At 42.6% G+C, this 11790-nt stretch overlaps 1 protein-coding gene across 1 annotated transcript; it reads left to right on the top strand.

The window, feature by feature from the left end:
• Positions 1–8554: 8554 nt before the first annotated feature.
• On the top strand, positions 8555–9035 carry LOC136334231 (large ribosomal subunit protein eL37). Its single transcript, XM_066274198.1, has one exon. The coding sequence runs from the start codon at positions 8579–8581 to the stop codon at positions 8870–8872; it is 294 nt and encodes a 97-aa protein (XP_066130295.1). The 5' UTR covers positions 8555–8578; the 3' UTR covers positions 8873–9035.
• Positions 9036–11790: the final 2755 nt, after the last annotated feature.

The following is an 11790-nucleotide window of genomic DNA, read 5'->3' on the forward strand; positions in this document are numbered from 1 at the left end:
GTCGCCCCCACCCCCATCAGGGTATTTCACATTGTCCAAAATCTGTATGTCCATCCAACAAAGGAGCCAGTGCCCACTTTGCTCATAGTCCAGGAAATAAGTCCATGCACATGGGACCTCAGCCACTCCCCTCATTCCTGCCATCCTGGCAGGTCTTACACTCTCCCAAAGAGGAGTACGTGGCAATGGCAGTCAGCATTTCCATGTCTACTCCAGAGAGTGTGATGGCAACCACCCCTATGTCCCAAAATCGCAGACCTACCAGGAGCATAGCAGATACTCCTTCCAGCTGGGCTCTCACCTTCTGGAGACTGCGATTGTAACTCCAGCCCGATTCTCCTCATCCTCCAAAGAGGAACTGAAAACACCAGCTCTTGCTGCCAGGCTCAAACCCTGGGCCGCTGCCTCCTTCTGCTCAGCAGGTCTTGCAGCCCCAGCCTCCGGTCTCAGCCCCAGCCTCCCACAGCTGCTGGCTCTCCACAAAGTCCAGGGCATGCTGCAACTCACGAACCTGTGATTCCTTCTTGAGCGGCTGCTCCATTTCCAAGCGAATCTGGCGAATCTGGTCGGCTTCCTCCAGTGTTTCTTACAGTTCCAGGGTCGGCATCTCTCTCTCCCATGTTTGCTCCAGTTCCTTCCACTGCTTGGTTTGCAGGTCTTGGGCAGCCTCTTCCACAGAGATCTTTGCTTCCTCACACATGACTGTAATGTTGTAAGGTACCAAAAAGCTGAAAATTGATATTGATATTCTGGAAGGAAAGGTCAGGCTTTCCTGTCCCGTCCCTCCTTTAGGGAAGGGAGGGAGAAGAATATAGAAGTTTCCAGCTTGCAAGAACAATGGGTCATTCAGTTTTAAATCTAAAATAAAGGTTAACCTAGAAACTTCTCTTTCAATAGCAGGCAGAATTTACATACCACCTTGCATTGATTGTAGTTCCTCCCCTTCCTGGAATCTTGAGGGTAAAATAACTCTAGGCTAGTGAGGAAAGATGAACCCTGAAAGATTTGTAAACATCTTTGATTGTGTTACCTTGAAAGTCTTAATATTTCTGTGTATCCCCTAAACAAATGTTGCCAGCTCGTACCAAGATGTCATGCTCTCCCCTGCCCGTGTGTGAGCAAGGGTATATAAACAGTCCCTGAACTATTTTTGGGACTGCACGATTTGGGCTTGCAGATGCCCTGTGTCAGCCATATGCGGCCGGCATATTAATAAATCTCCTCCTCTAATAAAACTCTTCAAAATTCTTCTGGACTGGGTGTCTCTACATGAACTCGATGAAATGAGGTACAGTGCCTTTCAAAATCTGGGGTGCGGTACTTTACAACACCACCTCCTTTTGCTTTCTCCTTACCACCTCCCTAATCTTCCACCCATAACCCACTGTTGGGCAGATAAAATATATTATGCTCACTTTGTTAAAAATGGCGCTGCCCACATGGAAGCCCGTTTCCCAAGTGATGATATTAGTTACCCTTATGCTTGGAATGGGCGTGATTATATTAATGTGTGTTGGGGTCGGGCTGTGGGCAGGCAGGATCTTTGTAGCCTGGGGCTTGGTTTTAGGACTAAACCTCTTCCCCCTTTTTTGATGTGGGGTGGTACAATCCCATTATGCATCAGATTAGTGACTTTGTATCAGAGACTTCTTGGTTTGTATATTGGATTAAAGGTTTTGGTTTCTACACTATAAAATGGGGCAGACCGGGAGATTGCTCTCTCTCGGTTCCCGAAATTAGCATTAGAGAGGAGAGCAGAGAAGGCCACGTGGAGGAGGCCAGGAGAAGCAGCCAAGATGGCAGAGTACTGAAAGAGAGGCCAGTTTGTGCAGAGTTTGTGCAGGGAGAAGGAAGGAGATGGGGAACAAAGGTGAATAAGTCTGGTGAGATAGAAACTTTTGATTCTAGGAAACTCAGATAAGTCAGTAGCATTGTTAGCACTGAGTGAGTGGGTTTTGGAACCCAGTGTATGTTTTTACTTGCCCGCCAGGTGCAAGCTAGGATTAAAGATGATGGCCCACCAGTTCCTGGCTTCATTGTTTCATTACCATCTGTCTGAATCTAATGCGAACCTGCATGGGCCAGGCGGCTCTGATGGTGGCCATGTCAACTGGCTTTACACCCACCTCTTAGTCTCCTCCTTTGATTGTAAAATAAACTGCAAAACTGCCATTTTCTGGAGCATTTTGTCAACCTGTTGAGGTTTTGCTTCCCAGAAATTGTTGTCAGTCTAGCTCACATAAGCTCATGAAAATCTTCTACAGGTTTGGACGTTTCTTATGTCAACTCTAGGAGAAGTGATCTTTAAACCATTGAGTCAAGAGACAGGTATCACTGCCATGGACAAAGACTTTATCTTTGACCAAACCTCTTCTCAACTAGGTTCCAAGTTGGAGATCTGTACTCTACTGCTCAGTCCAGTTTTATCTAGAATCCTGCTGGGTCAGTTCAGTGGAAATTATCCACCCTTGTTATCTGATCACCCTCCATATCGGACCAAGCTCCTCATCCTGTATCCTTGATATCTTATCGCCCTGGCCTATTGAGTTGACATAGCAAGAATTTCTCTTAGTAATTTTTCTGTCTACTCACCTCTGCCCTCCTTCTTGGCTAGAAATCCCCACTTGTCCTCTCTGTAGTTAGAATTAAGTCTACTCTCTCCCTTACTGCAAAACCTCCATCACAATAGTCCCTCTTGAGTAACATCTTCCTTACCATCTTAACAATTGTCATGGAAAATTTTTTTTTTTTTTTTTTTTTTTCATTTTTCTGAAGCTGGAAACAGGGAGAGACAGTCAGACAGACTCCTGCATGCGCCCGACCGGAATCCACCCGGCACGCCCACCAGGGGCGGTGCTCTGCCCCCCAGGGGGCGATGCTCTGCCCATCCTGGGCGTCGCCATATTGCGACCAGAGCCACTCTAGCGCCTGAGGCAGAGGCCACAGAGCCATGCCCAGCGCCCGGGCCATCTCTGCTCCAATGGAGCCTTGGCTGCGGGAGGGGAAGAGAGAGACAGAGAGGAAAGCGCGGCGGAGGGGTGGAGAAGCAAATGGGCGCTTCTCCTGTGTGCCCTGGCCGGGAATCGAACCCGGGTCCTCCGCACGCTAGGCCGACGCTCTACCGCTGGGAAAATTTTTTTAATGTTTATTAATTTTAGAGAGAGGAGGGAAAGGAGAGAGAGATGGGAATATCAATTTGTTCCTGTATTTTCCCTGGCCGAGGGTCAAATGGGCAACCTCTGTGTTTGGAATGATGCTGTAACCAACGAACATGTCCAGCCAGGGTTGTGTCATGAAAAAGTTTTAACACCAGCCTGACCAGGTGGTGGCGCAGTGGATAGAGCGTCGGACTGGGATGCGGAAGGACCCAGGTTCGAGACCCCGAGGTGGCTAGCTTGAGCGCGGGCTCATCTGGCTTGAGCAAAGAGCTCACCAGCTTGGACCCAAGGTCGCTGGCTCCAGCAGGGGGTTACTCGGTCTGCTGAAGGCCCGCAGTCAAGGCACATGTGAGAAAGCAATCAATGAACAACTAAGAAGTCGTAACGCGCAACGAGAAACTAATGATTGATGCTTCTCATTTCTCTCCATTCCTGTCTGTCTGTCCCTGTCTATCTCTGCCTCTGTAAAAAAAAAAAAAAAAAAGTTTTAACACCAGAGACAAGTGCATGTATAGGTCAGAAGTGAGGTATTGTAAGGTACCAAAAAGCTGAAAATTAATATTAATATTCTGGGAGGAAAAGTCAGGCTTTCTTATCAGGCATTCCTGTCCTGTCCCTCCTTTGGGGAGGGGAGGGAGAAGAATGTAGAAGTTTCTGGCTCCCAAGAGCAATGGGTCATTTAGTTTTAAATCTAAAATAAAGGTTAACCAAGAAACTTCTTCTCTTTCAATAGGAGGCAGAATTTACATACTATCTTGCACTGATTGTAGTTCCTCCCTTTTCCTAGAATCTTGAGGGTAAAATACCCCGAGGCTAATGAGGAAAGATGAACCCTAAAGATTTGTAAACACCTTTGACTGTGTTACCTTGAAAGTCTTCATGTTTCTGTGTATCCCCTAAACAATGTTGTCAGTTTGTGCCATAATATCATGCTCTCCCTCGCCCGTGTGTGATCAAGGGTATATAACCAGCCCATGAACTGCTTTGTCCACTGCATCACCACTGGCCCGGCTGCTTTTCTGTTTTTCTTCTCCTTCTCCTTCTTCTCCTTCTCCTCCTCCTTCTCCTTCTCCTCCTCCTCCTCCTCCTCCTCCTCCTCCTTCTTCTCCTGTTACATAGTGTGTTGGTTGTAAGGTATTTTTCCCCGCTGAGGAAGAAGGACGGGGTTAGCCACAAAGTGTGAAACAGCAAAAGCTTTATTTAGTACAGCACGTCCTGCCCGACGAGGTTCTCTGGTCCTGAGTACAGAGGCCAGGGAAGTTGCATGGGTTGATTTGCTTGAGGGATATTTAAAGGGTATGTAGGGTGGTAGAGCTAATATGATATGGTGAAATCTCACTGGCTGGCATACAGTAGCTCTTTTTCAAAGTACTCCTGGGAAGTTTCTTTTGGCGCACTTGAGTGTGGGCGGTTATAGCCAAAGTTCCTGGGTCTGGTTTTTTACGTGACCTCCCCCCTTGCCCACCACCTTACATTGGTGAACAAGATTTTTTAGTTTCATATATAAATTATGAGTATCATAAATCCATATATTTCCACTAAGTGTCTGAGGAGAACAGAATAATCTTTGGCTTCAAAACTTAATTTTTCTATATTTTTAGATATACAAATATAAAACTCTTCAACTAATTTTAGCCACTTTAGATTTTCAAAAGTAGGTGCATTTTTGTTCAATAATATATTTAACTGAAAAAGAAGTTAAATGACATACTCTTCTCAAGTTATCAAGAATACCAGAATAGGCCCTGGCCGGTTGGCTTAGTGGTAGAGCGTCGGCCTGGCATGCAGAAGTCCAGGGTTCAATTCCCGGCCAGGGCACACATGAGAAGCACCCATCTGCTTCTCCACCCCTCCTCCTCTTCTTCCTCTCTGTCTCTCTCTTCCCCTCCCGCAGCCGAGGCTTTATTGGAGCAAAGATGGCCCGGGCGCTGGGGATGGCTCCTCTGCCTCTGCTCTAGGTGCTAGAGTGGCTCTGGTCGCAATAGAGCGACGCCCCGAAGGGGCAGAGCATCTCCCCGTGGTGGGCAGAGCGTCGCCCCCTGGTGGGCGTGCCAGGTGGATCCCGGTCGGGCACATGCGGGAGTCTGTCTGACTATCTCTCCCCGTTTCTAGCTTCAGAAAAATACAAAAAAAAAAACACAAAGAAACCCAGAATAAACCTGTGGTGGCTCAGTGGATAAAGCGTCAACCTGGAACACTGAGGTTGCCTGTTCAAATCCCTGGGCTTGCCTGGTCAAGGCACATAGGGGAGTTGATGCTTCCCACTCCTCCCCCCTTCTCTCTCTCTCTCTCTTCTCTTTTTCTAGAAATGTATAAATAAAATCTAAAAAATAAATAAAAAAAAAGAATAGTAAGAATACCAGAATAGCCTGACCAGGCGGTGGCGCAGTGGATAGAGCGTCGAACTGGGATGCAGAGGACCCAGGATCGAGACCCCGAGGTCACCAGCTTGAGCACGGGCTCATCTGGTTTGAGCAAAAGCTCACCAGCTTGAACCCAAGGTCGCTGGGTCCAGCAAGCGGTTACTCGGTCTGCTGAAGGCCCGAGGTCAAGACTCATATGAGAAAGCAATTAATGAACTAAGGTGTTGCAACGCGCAATGAAAAACTAACGATTGATGCTTCTCATTGCCGGGGTCCAGCCCCGGGGGAAAGGATCCAGGGGTCCCACAGGAAGAGACGGCGTCGGCATGAATCGAGTAAGAGAGCCGAATTCTTTTCTTACTCTTTATTCCCCAATTAGCATTTACTGCCAGGCATCTCTCTCAATTGCTGGTCTAGCTTTCCTTTTATGCACACACACTAAGTTACAATCACATGGTATTCAGAATACATTGATTAATCATAGTTTTTGTTTCACTATGGTTACATTTCCTAGGTAACAGTTAATTCATTTCTATAAACTATAAATCATTCAAAGTACAATTATACAATAACTTGAACAGCAATAACAATGTTGGTACAAACTTTTAAAAGGTCAGTACTGAATAACAACTCTACCTTACCTATGATGCTATTGTCTAATCAAATTTTATTTATTACTATATTCATACTCTAGTTAAGTTCTAACTTTACTTTTCTCAGAGTGTTCCACCACCTGCAGGTCAGGTATGCAAGAAGAATGGAAAGTTTCTTTACCATATGAGAAGGCTAGGGAGGAAAAGTGATAAATTAAGTGAAGGCTGAAAGGTGCTCTGTGTATAGTTGCTGTTTCCTACCTATTCATAAGTCACAATCTATTCTTTCTAACATGATTAATAAGAAGAAGTTCTCCTACCAACTTAACCCTTATGAGGGATATCATAGCCAGCCTCTTATGTCTATGAGCCCAGTTCAAGGGGCTTACAGGCTTTTCTGTGGAACTCACACCCTCTGTCTCATTTCCAAAGAAATTACTATGAATCTACAGGGAAAGCACAGGACTATTATCCCTGTGCCATAAATGATAGCACATACCCAGAAAAGGGGGGATATAAGGCCAGATTAATTTAAAAAGGTCAAAAGGGGGAAGTATCGTTGTGCCTCTCCTCTGCGGTGACTTTGTCAACCCGCAGCTGTTAGTCTTCACTGCGGTGACTTTATTAACCAGCAGCCATTGGTCTTCTTCTGCTGTGACTTTGTCAACCAGCAGTTGTGGATCTTCTTCTGCTGTGACCTTGTTAGCCAGCACTAGTGAATCGGCTCCCGACATCTCATCTCTCTCTGTTCCTTTTTGTTTGTCCCTGTCTATACCTCTCTCTGACTCACTCTGTCTCTGTAAAAAAATAAATAAATAAATAAATAAAATTTAAAAAAGAAAAGAATACCAGAATATAAAAACAATGATACTTTATAGTTTAAATTGTATATGTACATAAAATTGATTTCAATACACAATATTTCATTTGATTCTTACTAAAATACTATAATGAATTATAGTTGAGGCAACTTAGAAAGGAGCAGGGATGGAATGAGAATGAAGCCTGCTGGGTATTGCTGGAATACTGTGTTCTTTGTACTGCACTGCTCTGTACAGTACATAGCCAGGAAATCATTCTATGTACGAGTGCAAGATGATTAAAGTATAAAGAATGATAGTGTACGCGAAAGCATTTATTTTAAATATATCTGCCTTACATGTACTCTTTAACTGGTTCATCTTCAACATACTTCAGAAATCTCCATTTACACAGGAATAATATTTGTATTTACAAATGTATGTATTCCTCTTCTATAGATATATGGTACCCTGCAGTTTTTTAAGTATATTAATAGAAATGGATTGAATGAATGGTTGGGGCAATATACTATAACTTAATTTACTATTCTATTATTTGGGTGACTCAGAGCCGATAAAGTTTCTACATGTACCTTTCCATAGGTAATATTTTATCAGACTAATGTGGTCTTGGGAACCCAAATCAGAAAAGAACATTGCAAGAAAAGAAAATGACTGGCTACTTACACTCATGAAATGAGATACGGATATTCCAAATGAAACATTAGTAAACCAAATCCAACAATAGTATTTAAAATGCTAGAACATTAGATTTTTTTCTAGGAACACAAGGTTGATTTAATGTTAGATAATCGATTAACTTACCACATTAATGGATCTAAAGAGAAAAACATACAACCATCTCAGTAGATGAAGGATAAATATTCAATAAAATTAAGCATTCATTCACATTAATTTTTTTGAAATTAGAAACACAATGGAACATCTTTAACTTAATAACAGTTATCTATAAAAAAATTCATAAAAAAACACACAACATTATACTTCATAGTAATATTGAACATTTTCTTTAAGGTCAGGAACAGGTAAAAGATACCCATTATTATCACTTCTCTTCAACATTGTACTGGAAATGTTAGTTGCTTCAGTAAGACAAAGATAGGGATGGAATAAACAAAACTGTCATTATTTATAAGTGATAAAATTGTGTACATTTCTAAAAATTTAGAAATAAATTATTTAAATTGATAAAAGAGATGGACAAGATTGTACAGAAATCAATACACAAAAGTCAATTGCAATTCAACAGCAAATATCAGAAGATATAAAATTTAAAAGATGCTAATTTGAGCCTGGTTGGGTGGCTCAGTGGGTTAAGGCATTGTCCCAAAGCAGCAGAGGTTACTGGTTCGATCACCAGTCTGGGCACATACAGGAGCAGCTTGATGTTCTTGTTTCGCTCTCCCCCTCCCTCCCTCTCTTGCTAAAATCAATAAATAAAAATGAACATAAGTTAAACTATAAAAGATACTAATTTCAATGGCAACAGAGAAAAAACAAAAGTACTTAGAAATAAATTTAATAAAATAGGTATGATCCCTTTATGAAGGAAATTATAAAATGTTATAAAAGACATTAAAGTTCTAAATAAATAAATGTGTTATTAGATAAGACTCTAACTCTTTGCTTCTGACGACAACAAGATGACGAAGGGCACGTCGTCGTTCGGCAAGCGCCGCAACAAGACGCACACTCTGTGCCGCCGCTGCGGCTCCAAGGCCTACCACTTGCAGAAGTCCACGTGCGGCAAGTGCGGCTACCCCGCCAAGCGCAAGAGGAAGTATAACTGGAGCGCCAAGGCTAAGCGGCGGAACACCACCGGGACCGGTCGCATGAGACATCTGAAAATCGTCTACCGGAGATTCAGGCATGGCTTCCGTGAAGGAACAACACCTAAACCCAAGAGGGCAGCTGTTGCGGCTTCAAGTTCATCTTAAGTAGTGGTTCTTGTTTTTAACATGGTGCAAACGTGGCTTCCGTAAAGGAATAACACCTGAACCCAAGAGAGCAGCTCTGGCAGTTTCAAGTTTGGCTGAAGGACTTAAGTGATTAGTCACACAATAAATGGCACAGCTTTAAAAAAACAACAACAACAACAACAAAACAAAAAAGACTCTAATGGTTGTGGCTTTAGTTCTCCCTAAATTTATCTACAGATTCCATTAAATTAAAGTTTAAAACTAGACAATTCTTGCCTGACCAGGCGGTGACGCAGTGGATAGAGCGACGCACTGGGATGAAGAAGGACCCAGGTTTGAGACCCCAAGGTCGCCAGCTTGAGCGTGGGCTCATCTGGTTTGAGCAAAAGCTCACCAGCTTGGACCCAAGGTCGCTGGCTCCAGCAAGGAGTTACTCGGCCTGCTGAAGGCCCCGGTCAAGGCACATATGAGAAAGCATCAATGAACAACTAAGGTGTCACAACAAAAAACTGATGATTGATGCTTCTCATCTCTCTCCATTCCTGTCTGTCTGTGCCTATCTATCCCTCTCTCTGACTCTCTCTGTCCCTGTAAAAAAATAAAAAAATAAAATAAATTAAAAAAAAATAAAACTAGACAATTCTTTTAATGGAACCTGAAAACTAATCTTAAAATATATGAGCGAGGAGAAGGAGCGAGGGGAGCAAAGGCACTCCTGAGGGAGGAGAACAGTGTGTGAGACTGACCTGCCAGATGACAAGATTTATTATAGAACCACACTAAGAAAGGCTAAGTACCATTGACGTGGGCTTGTACTTGTAAACAACAATCAGTGGAACAGGTAAAAGCCAAAGAAACAGAACAACCCTCAAGCATAATGGCCATTGCAGTTCTTGGAAGAAAGCATGGGCATTGCATAAATGAAGTAGAGGCCATTGTGAATTTCTATTGGAAAGCACCGGGTCACCATCTCATGCTATCCATTAAAGAAAATTCTAGGCTGATTGGGACCTAAATGTTAAAGGAGAAATGATCAAACTTCTTAAATGATATGAAGGAAAATATCTTTATTATACTAAGAGTGGAGAAAGATTTCATAAATTGAGCAGAAAAAGCACAAACCACAAAAGAAAATATAAATCAATTAATTTAATAGACTTAAAAACAAAAAACAGATACAAGATACAAACATTTTTCTCTAAAGAAGAAACCAATGGTTCATAAGCATATAAAAATATATTCAACCTGGCCCTGGTTCAACCTCCGCCTAGTGTGCGGAGGACCCGGGTTCGATTTCCAGCCAGGGCACACAGGAGAAGCGCCCATTTGCTTCTCTACCCCTCCGCCGCGCCTTCCTCTCTGTCTCTCTCTTCCCCTCCCGCAGCCAAGGCTCCATTGGAGCAAAGATGGCCCGGGCGCTGGGGATGGCTACTTGGCCTCTGCCCCAGGCGCTAGAGTGGCTCTAGTCGCAACATGGCGACGCCCAGGATGGGCAGAGCATCGCCCCCTGGTGGGCAGAGCGTCGCCCCATGGTGGGCGTGCCGGGTGGATCCCGGTCGGGTGCATGCGGGAGTCTGTCTGACTGTCTCTCCCTGTTTCCAGCTTCAGAAAAATGCAAAAATAAATAAATAAATAAATAAAAATATATATTCAACCTCTTTAGTAATTAGAGAAATGAAAATTTAAACCAGAAGTACCTATTCACAATAACTAGACTGACAAAAATTTAAAGTTGGTTAATCAAGAAAATGACAAAGATATGCAGGGCAAGCATAACTTTGACACATTGCTAATAGGCTTCTAAATTGGTACAACCACTTTGGAAAACAATTTGGCATTTCCTAGAAAAGAAGAATACAGACATACCCAACAACCCACCATTTCCACTCCTAGGTACATCTTCAGATGTCTCTTGCACATGTGCCCTAGGAGCACATGTGGGAATGTTCACAGAAGCACTGTCTGTGATAGCAAAAAGCGAGAAACCCAAATGTCCTTCAACAGTAGAACAGATAAATAAATTGTACATTTTCCCACAATGGAGTACTGTATACAGCAATGATAATTAAGTTTTATTCTACATAGCAACATAGATGATTCTCAAAAACAAAATTTTGAGGAAAAATTCAAGTCATAGTAGAAAAATACAGTATGATTTCATTTCTTGTATATACGGACCAAAGAAAAGTATATATACATATACAAATATTTATCGACTTACGGCCTATGCAACTTACGACCATTTTATTTTATGACTATAATCACTAGCCATGACTACTCCACGTCTGGCAGCTCAAGCGTTGCCCAGCTGGACGTACAACAGTGTGGACCAGCTTCCGGCAGCACTACCATCTCCGTGTGCACCATTTCAACTGTTATCCCAGACTTGGTACAGCAATTTGTGTTTTGTGTCTTGGATATTTTTCATCAAATCGCTCCCAAGATGTCTACCAAGAGGAAATTGTCTTTGCAAATATTAAACCAGTTGTACTGGTAATGCAGTGTTTTACTTAAACCTGACGAATGTAAAAATAAGAAACAAAATGGTGTAGAGATGATACAAATGGCATAAAATGAACACAGAAAATTATAATATATAACAATAATGACAGAAAATTATGATAAAATATGACTTAAAGATTTTCATAACATCATTTCACAGTACTGTACATATCACCTACTTACAACCAAATCGTGTTACGACCAGTCTGTCAAAACCAGTCGTGGTCGTAAGTCGAGCACTAGCTGTACAGGGTGAGGCAAAGGCAAATTTAAGGTTATTCATATGAAAAACAGTGCAATCATTATAAATAATAATACAAGAATAAACTGTTTTACATAATTACAACTGAAAAACTACTTTGTCCCGTCCTGTAATTAGTGGTTATCTAAAAAATATATAATGTTTACCACTCAGATGCTGTGGAAATGGCACT

Source organism: Saccopteryx bilineata, chromosome 4, assembly GCF_036850765.1.
Source record: "Saccopteryx bilineata isolate mSacBil1 chromosome 4, mSacBil1_pri_phased_curated, whole genome shotgun sequence".
Lineage (NCBI taxonomy): Eukaryota > Metazoa > Chordata > Mammalia > Chiroptera > Emballonuridae > Saccopteryx > Saccopteryx bilineata.

Coding starts and splice junctions, on each gene's coding strand:
- LOC136334231 (XM_066274198.1), top strand. CDS start 8,579: ATGACGAAGGGCACGTCGTCGTTCGGCAAGCGCCGCAACAAGACGCAC.